Genomic DNA, 19,509 nt, shown 5'->3' with positions numbered 1-19,509 from the left:
TCTAGTAGTCTATAACTCAGTCAAGAAAGGCTATAGGATCTTGGACCTCTTGAAAAGCAAAATTCAAGTAAGCAGGGATGTGATTTTCAATGAAAAAGCATGCTGGAATTAGGAGAAAAATGAGCTAGAAGCTCTTTCAGAAGAACTGGTGCCTAACCAAGCTGAACTCGAGCAGATTGGTCCTGAAATAGACATTGATGATGTGCTTGTGAGAGGCACAAGGTCTTTGGATAAAGTTTATGAGAGAGCACAAATTGCTATAACAGAACCTACCAGTTTTGAAGAGGCTGAGGAAGACAACGGTTGGAAGCAGGCTATGGTTGATGAAATCAACATGATTCACAAGAATCAAACATGTGAGCTGGTTGATAAGCCAGCTGGAAAGAAAACCATTGGAGTAAAATGGGTCTATCGAGTCAAGCATAATGCAGATGGGAGTTTAAACAAGCTGAAAGCTAGATTGGTTGTGAAGGGCTTTAGTTAGAGATATGGTTTGGACTACCTGGAAAAATTTGCTCTAGTAGCCAGACTTGACACAATCAGATTGTTGGTTACTATGGCTGCTCAAAAGTAGTAGACAATTCACCAATTGGATGTGAAATCTGCATTTCTTAATGGTTTCCTGGAAGAGGAGATATACATTAAACAGCCTCTAGGTTTTATAATTCCTGGTAGAGAACACATGGTGTACAGGCTTAAAAAGGCCTTGTATGGCCTGAAACAGGCTCTTAGAGCCTGCTATGCTCGAATTGACTCATACCTAGTCAGTTTGGGATTTGAAAGAAGTCCTAGTGAACCAACACTTTATGTTAAGAAGAATCAAGCTGAAACACAACTTATTGTGTCTCTTTATGTGGATGATCTCTTGGTGACAGGGGGAGACAAGACCCAGTTAGCAGATTTCAAAGCAAAAATGAAAGAGATGTTCGAGATGTCTGACCTAGGTTTGATGACATATTTCCTTGGAATGGAGGTACAACAAGCAGAAGAATGAATCTTTTTGGGACAAAGAACATTTGCTTTGAAGGTTCTATCCAAGTTTTCAATGCAAAATTGTAAGCCAACAAGAACACCTATGGCTGTTGGCATGAAGCTATCGAGCCAAGAAGATCATGAGCCCATTTATGAATCTGTTTACAAGAGCCTTGTTGGTTGCTTGCTATATTTAACAGCAACAAGACCTGATATTTTGTTTGCTGTGAACATGCTATCAAGGTTTATACATTGTTGCAACAAGCAGCATTACCAAGCAGGGAAAAGAGTGCTTAGGTACATCAAAGGTACCTTGAATCATGGAATGCATTTCAGCAAAGCTGAAAATTTGAAACTGATAGGTTACACTGACAGTGACTGGGCTGGTTCAAAGGATGATATGAAGAGCACATCTGGTTATGCATTTACAGTTGGTTCAACTATGTTTCGTTGGAGTTCTAGAAAGAAATCAATGGTGGCTCAATCAACAGCAGAAGCAGAGTATGTTGCAGCTGCTAATGCTGTTAACCAAGCTGTGTGGCTAAGAAAAATTCTCACTGATTTGAATCTACAACAGAGTGAAGCAACTAAGATTTATTGTGACAACAAATCTGCTGTTGCTATTGCTAAAAATCCTGTCTTCCATGGTAGGACAAAACACTTCAGTATCAAGTTGCATGTGATAAGAGAAATGGAACAAGCTTGAGAGATTGAGTTAATTCACTATAACTCTGAAGAACAAATTGCTGATATCTTCACAAAAGCTCTTGGAGTATCGAGATTCATGAGCTTAAGAAAGCAACTGGGAGTCAGCAACATGGAAGCTGAGGAGGAGTGATGAAGTCAGCTCCCATGCAGCAACCAAGGTGGCCATGCAGGGAACGTGCAACAAAGCAGCAAAGTGAAACTGTTTTTGTTTCATTTGGTTACTCCAATGAACATTTTGTATTTTAGTTTGTTTTAAACTTAGTAGGTAGCTGCATTTTGATGTAATTAGGTGTTGATTGACTGATAATTCAGTAATACAACTTTAACAAGTCATGTTAACAAGTTTCAATGTAATTTAGTGGTGTTAGGTAGTTGATTAGGTAAAAGCTTGTTTGTTTTCTTTTGAAGTTGACTTACTTATGTAATGGCTCAATGCCTTATTTTCAAGTTAATGATAATTTCAAATCATTTTTTTGATTAAAAACTCTCTCTTTTTGTTTTTCCACTTGCAAAAATTCTGTTCATCATCAATTGTTTCTTCTGCAAGTCTCGAGGCTTGCTCTTGAAGTAAGATCAAAGCAGCTTGCTACTGCCTTCAACACTAACAAACTTGAACTCAGTTTTTAATCATAAAATATTTTATTTTTATATATAGTTTTAGCTGGCGTTTTGCGGCGCGATCCCTTTTAGTGTTGAAAGTTATAACTGAACAAGAAACTATGTATGTAGCTGCTTTCATTTTCTTTGTATAAAACGATATATAAAATCGGTGGAAGCATTCATTCCCATCTCCCTTGCAATTCCATTCCCTTCCATCCCAAGAAGCTTATTATATTCAGCTCAAACAATGAATAATCAAAATGTTCAAAATAGTGGATGGTCATCATCTCCTCGTGCTCCTTCTTCGATTCCAATAGCGACGTCTCAAAACGCCGTTAGGTATCCAATGAATAAACAAACTAATTTCTTCTTATGCCGGCATTGCAGAAACCACATCAGCTGCTGGACCAATGGTATTCAACGTGTATCAATTCTCTCTCTCTCTCTCACTCTCTCTCTCCCCCCCTATATATTACATATATATATGTATATCAAGATTATTGTTTTTCTACTGGTACTTCAGTTCTTGATTGTGTTCTTGGTTGGACTTCTTTTAGTTTTACGAGGATATATTTAACAGAAAACAAAAAAGAAATTATGTAATATAAGATTGTTGTTTCAATGTAACATTATGTAGTGTTCAAAGAATGCTTAAAAACTTTTAAATCAATTTTCCAGGTACATGGGGCGAAGGGGAATGCAATTCTCTGCCGCGATGCGTAAGATACCTCTTCATAGAAATACACAATCACCCAAATTACATTTCTTTTTGTAATCAAGTTCACAATCACCCAAATTACAATTTAATCTTTGTGGTTGATTGATATTTACAGTGTCAATGTGAACACCGATCCAAGACCGTCTGGTTGGTATTTCAATGATCTGCCTGTGGTTTTTTTCCATTGTAAAGGATGCACAAAACCCTTGGCGAGAGACTTGTATGTGTTTTACATTTTCTTTATTGTATGACTCTGTTTTGTTTTGTTTTGTTTCGTTTTTTTTTTCGGATGATTGTTTACAGACACTATCTGGATGCCCCTTTATTATACTATTTTCAGCTCGACCGCGATCGGCTTGTCCACGGTATACGCGAAGGAAATTATTTACTTTATCCGTAAGTATTTTTTTCCCCTTCACGAACAGAATAGTATTCTGAAATGAAGCTAAGACAATGCAATTCGAAAGCTAGTTTTTGAATGAAAATGGTGGTGTCTGCAGGAATCAGACACTGTATTGGAATGGAAACCAGTTGCGTTATGCTCACACAAATCAGCCAGTCGAAGATGACAAAACCCCTTAAATCAGAGTTCATTAAGAATGCAATTCTTACAAGGAAGAAACAACTGTTGCTGGTTTTATTTTTCATATTTAGTTTACACCCTTTTAGGGTTCTCTTAATAGTCATCAAAATACTATGATGTGAGATTGTTAGTAAAATTGCTGTTGGCTTTGGTAGTTTGCATGAGATTGTACAGATAAAACAAGGTTTTTATAGCTAAAACCAACGAATTTGTGAAGGCAAACTAATTCCAATGAGCCTTTTTTATGTTCTCTAAAACTTGGTTGATATTTCTTTGGTATATAGTAGGTTCATTTGTCCTCATTTTGTTTTGGCTTTCTTTCCTATAGAAGTTCAGTGTATGATTGCTCATTTTACCATGCACTACAATGCTATGTGTGCATTTTCTGTTTTGGGATTCTACCAAATTTCATGTTTCTTCCATCAATTCTAAACATCCAAATGCAGAGTACATTGAGTTGCTTTCAAAGATTTTTTTTTTCTCTTCTTTTGTAATTAATATATCTTTATAATTTCTAAGAATCTTATAAGAAAGTTGAGAATAAAAAATTACAATAATAATACAACTTTGTATTTTGTATTCTAATGCCTATATAGTAACCTTTTTAGGATACTAAATCTTCAACTCAAAGCCTACATCACAGCAGCAATTGAGTTTTTTAAGCTACTCATTGCCCTTTTCATTTTCTAGGTTTTCTTCCCTTGCCATATGACATGCCATCTCTTTTGCTTCCATAGCGCCATTTGATGATGATGTTCAAAGCCATTTCAATGCCTTGTTGAAAAGCTACGGTGACCTCATAGACTGTCAACTTCTAGTTTTATGCCTATGATCAAGGAACAGCTGTCTCTCAGTTCATCAATTACTTCAACACCCGAAGCTCTAAGTACAATGGTGGTAAGGTTTTAGCCAGCTTTATAAGCGACTGAAGCAGTGGCTTAACACCGAAAAACGGATTCTTCACTGCCTGCAGTAGGCTAAAGAGTGAGAACAAACTCCATGGTACATTAAAAAATAAGCATATATCCTTCACTTTATAAAGAAGCTTATTTTTTAATGTGTTTGCTTGTAGAAAAGAATAGCATGGATCTAACTTTGAAATGGCTGCTTGATTTGAACCCTGAAATTTGCTTTTCCAGAAAGCATCCAGACTCGAGAATGCTACTTGTGGATAATGTCAATCCACGCTTTAGGCTTTCAATCACTCATTTACATTATAACTCAGTTTGAATTAGCTGTTTGTGGTGTATGAAGAAATTGTTCTACCTTTTTAGCATTCTGAAAAGCTTGCCTCGATTAGCGTATTTAATCGATTATGCTAATCGGATTCTTCATTTTCGTTAAGGTATTTTTATCCGATGTATATGTCTCTGTTGAGTATGTGTAATTTTTTTTGTCCAATTTGGGAGATAATTTCTTAGTTAAATTTTATTTATTTGTTTCAGTCGAACTCGAATTAGTTTAGATTATTTTTGACTTAGCCTGTAAATAGGTTATTTTACAACATTAGAAAATAAATCCATTAAAAGATTAGAATAACACTTTTAGAGAACTTTATATTTACGTTTTGAGAGTTCTTTGTGTTTAGGTTTTAAAGTTTAGTTTTTATTTCTATATTTTGTACTCTCGATTCTTGTCATTATAGTAAAATTATCTTTATTTGTGGTTTTTTATCCTCTTTGGAGAGGTTTTTCTACGTTAAATTTATGTGTTCAATTTCTCAATTTTTCCGTTATTTTTTAATTGTTCGTTGCTTAATCGGGTCGATCCCTAACAATTTAAAACACATTCAAACATGCGTTTGAAGGTATAGTCCTCCAAATATATGAATCCGACACTTACCATCTGGTGTCTATAGGTAAATGTCAGTGTCATATATTGCAATAGTAGTAGAAAAAAGATGTTTTTAGGGCTGATGACACTGTCAAATGTTAAAGAGTTTCTTCATTGGTTCCATGAATCAAATATTGTTTGCTTAATTACTTCTAGTTGGGGTGCCTTAACATTGTGTAGATCAAGTTGTGTACTGTGACACGTTTGTGCCATACAAAGAGCATTGTCTCAGTGAACAGAAAGTTTCCAATGCAGCATTGTAGTAAGGGAGGCTGACCAACTTCAAATAAAAGTGATAAATCATGTGTCAAACAATATTTTAACTTCTTCGTTGACCCAAATAATTATTGGAAATTTTGTGTACAAATCCCACATCCTTTAAATAAATCTATGAAAATGATGTTTATATGGTATTATTTTACTTTGGGTTTATGAAAGCTAAAGTAAGAGGATGGACATATGTGCATAAGGCTTGAGTTAGTGAGTTTAGTTCAAATCATTGGTTGATTCTTTCCCTTGCATGCTCCTAGGTTTTTGTAATTAGATTCCTTATATGAAAATATAACACACCTTATGTTTTGAATTTTTTTTAAACATAAAATGCATGAAAATGTGGGGTATCTCAAGATTATGTCTTTTGATTTTAAGAAAAGAAATATGAATTTTGATTGCATGTTATCAACTATGTTGCATTTAGTGTTGCATATATATTTATTGTGTAACACCCCAAACCTAACCTAGACGTTATGGTCAAATTTGGAGGAGTTACATCGACTCGTTTGAAAAACTAATTAAAAATCAATTTAGTTGTGCGTTTTGAAGGCATAAAATTTGGCAGAAGTCTCACAAATGTTTAGGAAAAACTTAAGTCCGAAAACACTTATTTCAAACCCATAATTTGAATTCAAATTCGTTTGCTTTGAAAGTATCAATTTTGGGCAATCGTTTTCAATTAATGTTAACATTTGTTAAAAGCTATTTATTTATTTACAAAAAAAAACACTTAGGTGATTACTTATTTATGCAGCGGAAAACTTCAAATATTTCATTTTTGAAATCCGAATTTTAGTTTGTTAACCCGTGCAATTTTTTTTCAGTTTTTATGTTTAAAAATATCAAATACTCACAAATAAAACAAAAATCAAAGCAAAGCCCAAAAACATATTACAATCCCAAAAGTCCAGATAAATTACTAATGTAAATCACCATATTTAATTAGCTGAGAAAATAATCTGAGCTCTCGCACGCCCTTTGGTCTTAAGATTGAAGATCACCTGAAATGTATTAAACAAACGAGTGAGCTAAAAGCCTAGTGTGTGACTCGGCCCATGATAAGCTATAAAAGAAACATATTTTAATCTCATTCTTAATGTGTTTTTGGATGATTAATTATGTAAATTAGTGAATTTGATGCTTCTAATCCTTTAAATTCATGTTTATATACTTAGGAGAGCACTTGGGAGCGAAAGGATCGAAAAAAAAGTGAAAATCAGACAAATAGAGTTGTTTCTAGGATCCACACGGCATGACCATTTCCACACGGGCTGGCCACACAACCATGTGTCAGCCTGTGTTGATATCGCACCCTGCTTCCTAAATACGTGGAAAACCTAATTTTTAGGCTTCCTGAGCATTCTAAAGCCTATAAATACCAATTAGAAGAGGACTTAAGGGGACACTCAGAGAAGAGTGAAGAAAAGACTCGAAGAACGCCATTGGAATAAACTCGGAAGCGGATCTCCTTCAAGGTTGAAGATCTTCATTTAATTTCCCTCGAAGTTTTATTGAGTTTCTTTATTTCTTGTTGTTATCCTAACTCTGAGATGTTTTTATTCAAGATTATGAACTAAATTCCCTAGATATCTAGGGAGGATGAAACCTATGATGAAACTTATTATTTAATTTCTATTTTTACGCAATAAATACTTGATTCTTGTTCTCAATTATGTATGCTTATTTCATGTTTTAATATTTTTAGGATATTAATTCGTGTTTAATGTGCTTACTTCAGTAGAGAAAAAGTCTCTGTTTAAGAGTAGATCTAACATAATTGAGTGGAGTTGCATGCAATCCTAGAAATAGGACAACATAAATCTGCCCGATTAGAGTCAAATCTAATAGGAGAATCCATAGATCGAGTTAATGTGACGATAGGGGTTTTAATTAGAAAGAGATTTCAATTAATCAACCTAGAGTCAGTTGTTCTTACTCTTGAAAGAAATATTAACATAATTTAGGGATTTCTACGGATCAAGACACAAGTGAATAAATTGTTTAATTCAGGTTCATAATAATAGGTGAAGTCTAGGTGGATTCTTTCCTGGGTATTGTCAATCTCATTGGTAATCTTCAATTATTTTTCCTATTTCATTTTCAGTTGCGTTCTTAGTTAGATTAGTTTAGTAATTTTAGATTAAAAACAATTAACCCAATTTGTCGGCTAAATAATAGAAAAACGGTAATTACTAGTACTTTTAGTCCTCGTGGATACGATATTCCCTACTCACCATAACCATACTATTGTTCGATAGGTGCGCTTGCCTTAGTTGTATTTATAGTTAGTTTAGTGACAATCAAGCCACTAACAGAACTTTTACTTATAGCATGCACAAATGTCAATATCAATGTAGAATTTTACTTGTAATGTACACATATACAAATATCATATCAAAATGTCATATTAGATCAGAAAAAATCCTACCTCCATCCACTACACACCAACTCTGTCCAACCAATCACACCAAATAGGAATACAAGAGTCCATCCATCCAATTACACCGGGTTGTGGTGGTATGCCACTCATAATGGTGCAGCTAAGAAGCCAGAAAAATATTGTAGTTTAATCGCTATAATTGCAGTAATATTGCCAAGAAACACTTCTTCCATCATATCAAAACCCACCCTAATGCACATGCATAATCACAATAACATACGTACATATCACATAATTGTAACACCCCATACTCGACCTAGACTCTAAGACCAAGTTTAGAGGTTACATCAAACCATTAATCAAATACCAACCTTAACTATTTAAAGTTTAACAGTCAAAACTATTTATAAAATCAAACCAATGTAGAAATCCAAAGTATAAATGGAAATCCAAAATAAACATCTAAAAGGATAAATCCAGATAAAACTTTAAGTAAGAAGTAAAGAGATGACTGAGCTCTTGCCACGCCGACCCGCCTAAGTCTGTAGGTTACCTACAATTTAGTTAACAAATAGAATAAGTTTATAACTCAATGTGTGTAACCAAAGTAAAAACAAGACATCAATATAGTTAATATAGTAATTTCTCTATTTCAGATACAGAACTAGAAACATATAATACTCAGTATTATTGTAACAGTTCAGATAATATGCAAAACAAATTAGATATAGATGCATAATATATCAGAATCAGATGCAATTTCCTACCCTCATCCACTACACACCATCTCCAACCATCCCAACACACCATATAGGGTATCAGGTTCCCATCTAGCCTTACACACCAATTAGTGTCGGTATGACACATTTCAGAATGATTATAGACTAGCTACCAGATCAGTATGTGCTAAATCGCCAGAACCAAATACAGATTTGTGGCTTAGCCACTCAATTCGGCATATCATTAAACTATCAATACTTTCTTTTTTATATCATTCCTACCCAATACAGATTTAGATTAAAAATATCATATATCAATGATATACATACAATTACCCAAATACTATTCATTATCAGATAATACATATCATTATCATTTAACAGTTATTGTATCGATTATACATACAAATAATCAATTGTTCAGCCTCAAAATATTGGATATCAGTTATACAGTCTAATTTGGATTATACGGACCCTATAGAAGGCTTACGTTCAATTCGAATAACGTTTACAGCCCTGGGGAAAATTTTAATATTTTGACCCACACATCTGTGTGATTCACATGGCCTGGGTGTCTAGTCTGTGTGGTCTACACGGCCTGGTAGACGCCCCTATGGTCCTCTTAATGACACATATAGCCTGGCACATGGCCGTGGGGCTCAAAACAACGAGTTACACGACACGAAACACGGCCAAGCACATGTCCATCTGAGTCCAATCTCAAAATATCTCTCACACGCTCGTGTCTCTGGCCTATGTGACACTAATTCACAAATAGTGAGCTACACAACCTAGACACATGCCCGTATCACTGGCCCGTGTGACCCTAATTCACAGTGAGTTACACATTAAGGACACACTCCCGTGTCTCTAGCCCATGTAACCTTAATTCACAAACAGTAAGTTACATGTCCTAGCACACAGTCGTGTAACACACATAGCCTACTACATGATCAACAACCATGTTTTTCGGTGTTCAAAATTTACAGAAAATCGGGTTTGTGTTACACACCTGATACGATTTCGATATAGAAATGACCACGCAGATTCCAAAGCCTAGAAACGTCATACAAATGACCAAATAAGTGATTTAAACAATCAATTCTCACCAATTAACAATCAAACCAAACTACATCGAAAAGCTTCGATATGAAAAATCCAAATCAAACTGTACACCTACCGGAACACAAACAACAATTACTCGAACCTAATTCGTTGGAGGAACACTACTCTTAAGAGCTTCGCCTAAAAAGAGAAAACCAACCGAACACTTTAAAAGGGAATTTGAACGAACAAGCATGAAAATTCAATTTCGACAAACAACGAACAAAAGTGCACATTATCATAAATTCACAACAAGACTATGCTACTAACCCTTCAATCGAACGAAAAAAACACAATTTCCTTGACAGTTCAACTGTAAGATTAACAAAAGAATATAAAAAAAAAGAAAAAAAGAAAGAAAAAAATAATAGAGAAGGAAAACGAAACAGTAGGACGAAAATAGGAATGTGAAAAGAAATATTAGAAAAATAAAAATTTAATTACTTTAAAATAAAATAATTTAATACAGTAACATAAAAATATTTTCTCATAGATTTTGTAGAGACTCAAACTCAAGACCAAAGGGTATACAGAAGCTTAATTATTAAACCGACAGACTCATTCTTGACGCAGATTTACACAGAATTAAACTTAAATAAATAGTTCAAGGGTAGGGGTTAAATCATAACAACAGTACAAATTTCCAAAAGGAAGATTCGAGCCCCAATCTCAAACACATAAACAGAGCACTTAACCACGGACACAGAGACTAATTATTGGTAGACTTTGACAGACAAACATTCAAAATTTGGGGCGTTACATTAATGGTATGCCATGCATACTTAAAAATAACTTACGGATCATTACATATCATATTGCTTATACTAACAAATATTTTACATACAAATGTCATACATGTTTTTTACACGTAATTATGCTTTCAAAGTTATTAGAACATAGATCATACATACATTTTTCACATACCTTAACCATATCACATACTGACACATTAACAAATGTCACATTTTGAGTCTTATTTTAGCCAAACAAACCCCACAGAAGGTTTAATTATGAATTTCTAAGTCAAACATGCCTAAGTAAAAATTTTCAAAAAATGGGTACACACGGTCCTGTAGCCCGCATGGCCTAGATGACCAGCCCGTGTGGCCCACATGACCTAAACACGTTCGTATGACCCACATGGCCCAAAAATCCCATATCGTATTGTCCACACGGTCTGGCACACGGCTGCGTGCATCGACCAAATGCATTTCGACTTTTCGTTGTTCACTGTTTTTCGAGTTTTTCGTTACACACCTAGTCATTTCTCGATTCGAAAGCAATCGTGAAAATTTCAGTACCTAAACTGACATTCTAAAAAGAATTAATAAGCAAGTTTCGCACTAAATCCGTCCACTAATTCGAACACAACCAATCCATTATTACGAAGTAACGAAATCGGCCTTTAATTAACACTTTCATCACTTACCTATTGTAAAACAGCAATCAATAGAAGTTTAATTCACATGTAGATCCAATAATTCATGTTTCCCACCTAACCAACATTACAAAATAACCATTAACCTCAACATTACAACGATAGAAAACACTTAAAGCAAACATATGAAGAATTACCCACGACGAATTTACAAATTTAACTCCGAAATACTTACCACACACATTCATCACGGATTAATTGGCAAATAGGCGAAAAAATCGAGAATAATAGGAACAAGAAAGAAGATCAAAGAAAGAAACCAAATGAGATAGGGATGGTGACAGAAGAAGAATTCAACAGAGAAAGAAAAAAACAAAAGGATAAAAAATGTGAAATTGATACAAAAAAAAAGTAAGGAGTGAAGGAGAGTGGAGAGATGGACGGTTGATGGAGTAAATTTAGGAGAAAATCCCTCACCACTATTTTTTTTTACAACTACCCCCATTAACTCCTATCATTATCCACATCAGATTTTTCCTGAAATTTTAAAACAAAAATAATTTTCCACTTTGCATACGCAGAGAATTGAACACAATACCAAAAAATAAATTAAAACCCTACCACTAAACCAATAGGCTCTTTTTTACAAAAATATGCTCGGGAATTAAATTTAAGTCAAATATGCAAAGATAGAGAGATAAGGACAAAGTTAACAAAAATTCCAAAGAGAGATATTTGAACACAAAACCTCAAGCACACATTTAGAACACTTATCCACTAAAACAAATCAATTTACTTAACAATATTTTCACAATCCTAAATCAAAATCAAGATGTAACCATTCTTAGTTTCACTAACTCAATCTCTTCAAACTCAATTTTTGGGATGTGATATCTTGTTATAAATAGTGATGTGTTTGATAATAATAATAATGTACTTGAGATAAAAAAAATATTGAATTTTTTAACATAATTTTCCTTTAAAAATTAATCATGTCTCTCATGCACCTATTATACAAAATGGTTGTGGTTATGAGGGTTTGACAAGGTTTAACAGACTTGGAACTGAAAAATCTATTAGAAATGACTTTTTACACTTATTTTGTGAAAAAATAATTTATTAATTTATTCTAAAGCAATTTCTTCTTTTAATCCTCATTTTCGGAAAGAGGTTGTTAAAGTAAAACTTAATTTCATTTTTCAAAACAAAAATTAGAAATTAATTTATTTATTGATAAGTGCACATCTTTTACACATTTTAGACCCGGGCATTTAGCGTTTTTCATGAATCTTAGGAAAAATGTTGCATATTAGTTTTGATTTCTTGTTTCGAGTCTCATTTGCATTTATTTATCTTTTCAACGAATTTCCATTATTTTATGCACTTTGAGTAGCCAAATTTTCATTAAGTGTTTTCGAACTTGAAATCAGTGTACAAAAGCTTGAGGCCCAAGTTTTAAGTCCATCAGAAGATCAGATGAAGAATTGAGGCAAAGCGTAGCTGAAAACAAGGAGTTTGGAGCCACTACATGGCAATCCGACACCCCCACCACGACTGATGTCCCAATGCAAGAAAGGAATGAGTTACGTTGGTGCCCCTGCGCCAAAACATGTACACCCTTGTGCCAATTTTGATGCCCCAACGTCGAGTCACCCCGTTTCGATTTGAAGTTTCGCGTTTTGGTCGTGTTTCAATGGTATTTTGGTCTTTTTATAGGATTTATGACATAAATCAGGTTTTTGCAATGTAATTGAGGTAAAAAGAAAAAAGAAACTACAAATACTCTATTTTTAGGAGTTACGACTTTTGGCCATTTGGGGACTAAACAGCAACTTTTGTTTATTTTTGCTTTTTTTTTTATTTTATGGCTTGCTAAACTCCTCTTTCTAGTCAAAAGTTTTATCGAAGTTTAATTTAATAAATTTGTGAGATTTATTTTCTCTATAATCTTCTTTGTCCGTTAGTATTCATGCATCTCTTGTTTTAATTACGACTTAGATTTATTAAATATTTGGTGGGGTATTGATAATTTAGAATGATTGCTTTGTCAATTATAATAGTTAAATTCGTAATTGTTTAATCCATTCTAATACTAGTGATGAATTGCATAAGTCATTTATATAGTATGGATATGTGATTTAGCTTAAATGTTATCAATATCACTACCTTTATTTGGGGGGGGGTGTTGGGTTTTGTCTATTTTAACCATTTTATTGGCCACTTGTTTTGGTTTTGCCATTTGTTTATGAATTGCTTTGGTTATCTTGTGGAGTTAAAGAATGAAGTGAGGAACTTGTTTTGTAACATCAAACATTTCAAAAGTTTCAGTACAAAGAGGTCCCAATAATATTTGTACCATACAACTCTTTCATACTTTGTTTATTATAATCTATGGAAAAATGTACAAATAAATAATGCCAAGCAAAGTACAGGTTTTCCTATAACCTAAGGAAAAAATTGTCTTTATTAAGTGTGGTAAATTTACTAAGGTTCCTGTACTGCCTAAAACTTAAAAAATCAGTAGCTCAGGCCTTTTATACTTATACCAGCCAAATTTGCTTTAATCATCATTCAGAATGTCATGTGAAATCCAGCCATTCTCAAATCCAATTTATTATTAACAAATTACAAAGTAGCAGGAAATCGTCACAAACATCTTTGTTTAGCAGTAGACTTATTCAGTGATTGGTTATTTGTTAAGCTCGAAAGTTGGTTCATATTCAAGAATGTTGTATACAATAGTAAACTTCATAGCCAATGTCTCCGGGACGTTGATAAGCCATTTTTCTTCAGAGTAGGTCTTGGAACCAGCCCATATCCTACACCCCAAACCTCCCAAGGTCCTAATAGAAACCAATTTTAGCTGCTGTTTATAAAACCCTTATCAGTTATAAGTGAAAAACAAGCTATGTATCTATCTGCTTTTATTTTGTTTTTATATATATATAGCCCGAGGAATCATTCATTCTCGTTTCTGCTTCCCCTCTCAATTGCATTTCCTTCCATCCCAAGAAGAACCTTATTATATCCATTTGGGAAGTTAATAACTGCTGGTAAGTAAATAACCTACCAGCAAGAAACCTCAGTGAGTCTTGTTGTTGCTTTTGATTTTCTCCATTTCCTTACTATCCTTCTCTCTCAACTCTCATCTTCTTCATAACATAACATTGGGTGTTTGTTTCTTGGACTCAGCAGAACAATCCATTCTCATTATGTCGTTTGTGGATTCTCCAGATAACGTTAGATATGAAATGAATGATCAAAATCGTTTCTACTTATGCCGCCATTGCAGAAACCATATCGTTACCAAGAACAACTTGATTCGTTATGTAAGAAAACTTACCTTCTTGATTTCTTGATACTATATCAAATGTTGGTTTCTTGTATATGTATTCCCTTAATAAGTTTTAATCTTTTAACTTGAAATTGAGGTGTAAGATTATTACTTACCATGTAAAATTAAGTGTTCCTGCAAGAATACATGCACATTTACAAACTTGAATAAATTTCTTAGGTAACTGGGACGGAGCCTGGATATCTCTGCGAAAATGTGTAAGATACTTAGTCATTCAATAACACAAACTACATTAATTCCATTGAGTAATAAAGAAAAATAATTACAATTTAATCTTTGCGCTTGATTGATATTTTTAGTGTCAATGTGGGGATGGATCCTGTACGGACTTGGCGGTATCTCGATGATGTAGCAGTGCTGAATGTCCGTTGCAATGATTGCCACAGACACATTGGCGAGAGATTTGTAAGTTGTTTACATTTTTCTGTGTATGCCTTTATACCTTTAATAAAATGAACAAATATACATCTTGCGTTTACTGTTTTCAGTATACTACAGCGGAGCGACGTTATTTACTTCATCCGTAAGTTCTTTTTCCCCCTTCAAAAGCAAAAACATATCCAAAATAAAGCCACTATAATCAAATTAGAATATATATATATATTTGAATGAAAATGGATGTGGTTGCAGGGACGAGTTGCTGTATTGGGATGGGAGCCGGTTGCATCCTGCGCCCACCCAAAATGGCACTGCTTGAATGCGATTTCTACAAGGAAAGCAACTGCTGCTGTGCTGCTTTTCTTTTTCATTTTAGCTTTTTGAATAATCGTCGAAATATTGTAAATGTGACATTGGTAGTATAATTTCTGTTGGATTATATAGCCAAAACCAACGATTTGTGCAGGGAAACTAATTCCACTCAGCTTATTTTGATGTTCTCTTAAACATAGTCGATATTTCCTAGGCATATAGTAGCTCATTTGATCTGGTTTATTTGTCTTTCTTTCTTATAAAAGTTGTGTAGGCTGTTGGAGTGAAAAGCTCATTAAGAGTGCAAATTGTTTAGTATATAATATGCTCATTTTGACTGCATTATTTCTTCTTTTCTTCTTATAACAATTGGTACCATGCATGCATTTCTAAACAAAAAAATCAATATTCCAGAATTTCACGTTTTGGGGTCACTAACTCTAGCACAATACTCATTTACACCAATGGGAAATTAAATGTGTTTTGGGATTCCATCAATCTCAGCCCCTTCCATGTTTTTTTCCATCAAGTCTAGAAATCCAAATGTAGAAGTTGCATTAAGCCTAGGGGGTTGCGCTGTGGGTAATCCATCTCCTTATTTCAAGTCTTCCCTAGTAAGTTAAAACTAACATTGATAATGGTAATATAAAATGATTGTAAAAGCAATAAAAAAAATAAAAGATTCGAATTTTCCGTGGAAACTCTTTTGAGAAAAAATTGCAGGCAAAGAATGAGAAATTCACTAATGTTGAAAATTGAATGATACAAGAGAAGTTGTGACTACATCTATTTAAAGGTTGAAAAACTTTATTTTAATAAATGTCAAATAGAAGAAATGTAGTTCTATACGGATTTTACTTGCGCCACATGGTCTAGGATTAAACCCTACACAGATTCCCTAATTTTACCACTGTATTTTATTTAACAAGTATTCGGGTCATACAACTCTAACACAGTCAATTATTTTTCGATTTTTTTGAATCAAAATAAATTTTGCTCACCTGCTATTACGTACGAGAAGCTCAATGATTTGGAGGTTTTGTTCCAATGAAGTATACTTTTCCAGATTAAGTTGATTAAGATATCAATTTATTTAGTATATATTAGCTTACCTGCATTTTTCGTATTTGCTTCTTGCGACAGTTTGAAAATATCAGTCGGGTTTACTGAGTTCCTCAATTTAGCAAAAATTGAAGTCCAAATAATATGTCATCAATTAGTACCCAAAAAAAAAAATGTTATCAATTGAGTTTAATATTTAAACAGGACATTTTAACTGTACCATATGGGCCTAATTTCTAATGTAATTGGTCTTGCATTTTTATAATATTATTAATTAGTTCAATAATTAATAAAAATGTTATCAATTAATACAATAATTAATATCATTAATTTTTAATTAAAATATTATTTGGTTATATATAATTTGAATACCTTAAAGATTTTAGACAATGATATGTAGCTTTTTTATTTCTTTTAGGTTTGTTTTACTAATTTTTAGTTTTAGCTTGTTAGAGATCGACCCGATTAAGCAAGGAACAAGTAAAAATAGCAGAAGAAATTGAAAAATTGAACACACAAATTTAACGTGGAAAAATTCCTCCAAAGAGGATAAAGAACCACAGGCAAAGATAATTTTATTATAATGGCAAAAGAATGAAGAGTACAAAAGATGGAGATAAAAACTAAACCCTAAAAACCCGAAAACAAAGAACCCTCAAAATGTAAACACAAAATTTTCTAAACGTGTTCTGAGTTCTAATCTCTAATGGGTGTATTTTCTAAGGTTGTAAAATAGCCTATATATAGGCTAAATTCATATGTCAAATAATAATAAAATAATCTAAACTAACCAGTGTTTGATTGAAACAAATAAACAAAATTTAACTAGAAGATTATTTCTCAAATTTGACTGAAATAGGAGTCATACTTAACAAATCTCCACCTTAACTCATATTCCTACAACGCCATCTTTGCCAAAGCTCGTCACGAGCCTATCTCGAACTATGCAGGGAATTAACCGAGTTGAATTTGTGCTTAGAAATTGGAAGACTTCTAGCCTTCAACTTGCACACAGCCAAATTAAAACTAACCCGAGTCTGATTTTCACGAACATAGTGCCCTAACTTTTCAAAACCTACATCTAAAAGAGAACCTCTCTTCAATGAAACGGTCATACATTTTTCCCTCCTATGACCAAGTTGCCTCTGCTCCAAACGAGTTGACTTTGACTTTGTAATGGATGAGGGACATCTGATTTCACCGGTCACTATAGAACCTTCCAGAATATAAAGACTGCCAGTTCTTTTACCTTTTAACAAAACGAGAGCTCCACGAGATAATTTAATGCTGCTCGACTCGATGTTGATTCTACATCCTTTCAAGTCTAAAATACTCAAGGAGATGAGATTCTTTCGTAAATGAGGTACATACCTGGCATCTGAGAGTGTCCTAATCGTCCCATCGTGTATCCTAATTTTAACAGTACCAATACCAATTACCTTACTATATGAATCATTTCCCATGAACACAACTCCACCTTCAACCGAACTGTATATGGAGAACCATTCTCTATTGGGACACAAGTGGAAAAAACATCCCGAATCTAGGATCCACTAAGACGTGAGCTTCGAGTTTTCACTCATTGACACTAACAAGAAACCATCACCGCTTTCATCGGCCAAATTAGTACTAGCTACATCTTCCTCGTTACTCTCAGCAGCTCTTTTATTTCGCAGTTTATAACAATCTGCTTTGACATGACATAACTTTTTACAATAGCGACACCTTTTGTCTCGTTTCTTTTATGCTATCAAAACGGAAGCTTGCCTATCTGCCTTGCTATCCAAATGAAGCTCATTGTCGAGCTTGTATCTACTCAACAAATGACCCTTCACATCTTCGAACAAGAGTTTGTCTCTGCCATAAATTAGGGTCTTCCTGAAAGACTTGTATGAAGGGGGTAAAGAGCACAATAATAGCATAGTTTGATCTTTATCATCAATATGAACGTCAACGTTCTTTAAATCATTTAAAAGAGTAATGAATTGACTGATGTGATCTCTAAGAAGCTCGCCTTTGTTCATACGAAACGTAAATAGACATTGTTTCAACACTAAATGATTAGCCAAAGACTTAGTCGCATAAAGAGTTTCTAACCTTTTCCATAAGGCGGATGAGGTCTTCTCCATCAATACCTCTTGCAATACCGTATTCGTGAGGCACAACTGGATTGTAGACAAAGCCTTTTCATCAAGCTCTTCCCATTCTGTTTTATTTATATTCTTAGGCTTTTTCCCGATAACAACCTTTTTCAAACCGGATTGAACTAGAATTATCATCATCTGAACTTGCCACAGATTGAAATTTGTCTCATCACCGAACTTCTCAATTTCAAACCTTGTTGCTGCCATATTTGAATGGGCTAATCTATGAAAATTGAACTAGCTCTGATACCACTTGTTAGAGATCGACCCGATTAAGCAAGGAACAAGTAAAAATAGCAAAAGAAATTGAGAAATTGAACACACAAATTTAACATGGAAAAACTCCTCCAAATAGGATAAAAAACCATGGGCAAAGATAATTTTATTATAATGGCAAAATAACGAAGAGTATAAAAGATGGAGATAAAAACTAAACCCTGAAAACTCGAAAATAAAGAACCTTCAAAACGTAAACGCGAAATTCTCTAAATGTGTTATGAGTTCTAATCTCTAATGGGTGTATTTTCTAAGGTTGTAAAATAGCCTATTTATAGGTTAAATTCATATGTCAAATAATAATAAAATAATCTAAACTAATCAGTGTTTGATTGAAACAAATAGACAAAATTTAACTAGAAGATTATTTCTCAAATTTGACTGAAATAGGAGTCACACTTAACATAGCCTTATACTATGCTGAAAGTTTATATTTAATCAACGTACTTTATTTTTTGGCATGATTTTATATTTCTACTTTTATGTCATTAGTAAGTCTAAATATTTAATATTATTATTTATTTCAATCAAAATGTTGATGACAATTTTTCTTAGGAGCAACATTTCAAAAAAATATATATATTTTTTATCATGATGAGCTCAAATGAATGTTTTCAAGAAAAAAAATTCATATGAACATTTTCAATGTTATTTTTTTTATTTTTAAAATATCACATCTATGAATTTAATAGAAGAATTTTATTGTGGTAACAA

The 19,509-nt window shown here is 33.5% G+C and overlaps 2 protein-coding genes across 7 annotated transcripts; both read left to right on the top strand.

The window, feature by feature from the left end:
- Positions 1-2,463: 2,463 nt before the first annotated feature.
- Positions 2,464-3,883, top strand: LOC107950882 (uncharacterized). Of its 2 annotated transcripts, none has more exons than XM_041090336.1 (5): positions 2,464-2,704; positions 2,959-2,999; positions 3,114-3,145; positions 3,302-3,394; positions 3,499-3,883. In XM_041090336.1, the coding sequence occupies exons 1-5, from the start codon at positions 2,528-2,530 to the stop codon at positions 3,696-3,698; spliced, it is 543 nt and encodes a 180-aa protein (XP_040946270.1). In that variant the 5' UTR covers positions 2,464-2,527; the 3' UTR covers positions 3,699-3,883. The 2 variants fall into 2 exon arrangements, with proteins under 2 accessions (XP_040946270.1, XP_040946269.1); XM_041090335.1 differs by having other exon boundaries at positions 3,114-3,218; positions 3,339-3,394.
- Positions 3,884-14,160: 10,277 nt separating this feature from the next.
- Positions 14,161-15,631, top strand: LOC121215555 (uncharacterized). 5 transcript variants are annotated; one of them, XM_041090331.1, is made up of 6 exons: positions 14,161-14,321; positions 14,464-14,597; positions 14,783-14,820; positions 14,923-15,028; positions 15,112-15,146; positions 15,254-15,631. In XM_041090331.1, exons 1-6 carry the CDS (start codon positions 14,177-14,179, stop codon positions 15,318-15,320), a joined length of 525 nt encoding a protein of 174 aa, XP_040946265.1. In that variant the 5' UTR covers positions 14,161-14,176; the 3' UTR covers positions 15,321-15,631. The 5 variants fall into 5 exon arrangements, with proteins under 5 accessions (XP_040946265.1, XP_040946264.1, XP_040946266.1 ...); XM_041090330.1 differs by having other exon boundaries at positions 14,461-14,597; XM_041090332.1 differs by having other exon boundaries at positions 14,162-14,321; positions 14,503-14,597.
- The last annotated feature ends 3,878 nt before the right edge of the window (positions 15,632-19,509 follow it).

This window comes from Gossypium hirsutum, chromosome D03 (genome assembly GCF_007990345.1).
Source record: "Gossypium hirsutum isolate 1008001.06 chromosome D03, Gossypium_hirsutum_v2.1, whole genome shotgun sequence".
Classification (NCBI taxonomy): Eukaryota; Viridiplantae; Streptophyta; class Magnoliopsida; order Malvales; family Malvaceae; genus Gossypium; species Gossypium hirsutum.
This window is presented reverse-complemented; position numbering and strand designations above follow the sequence as displayed.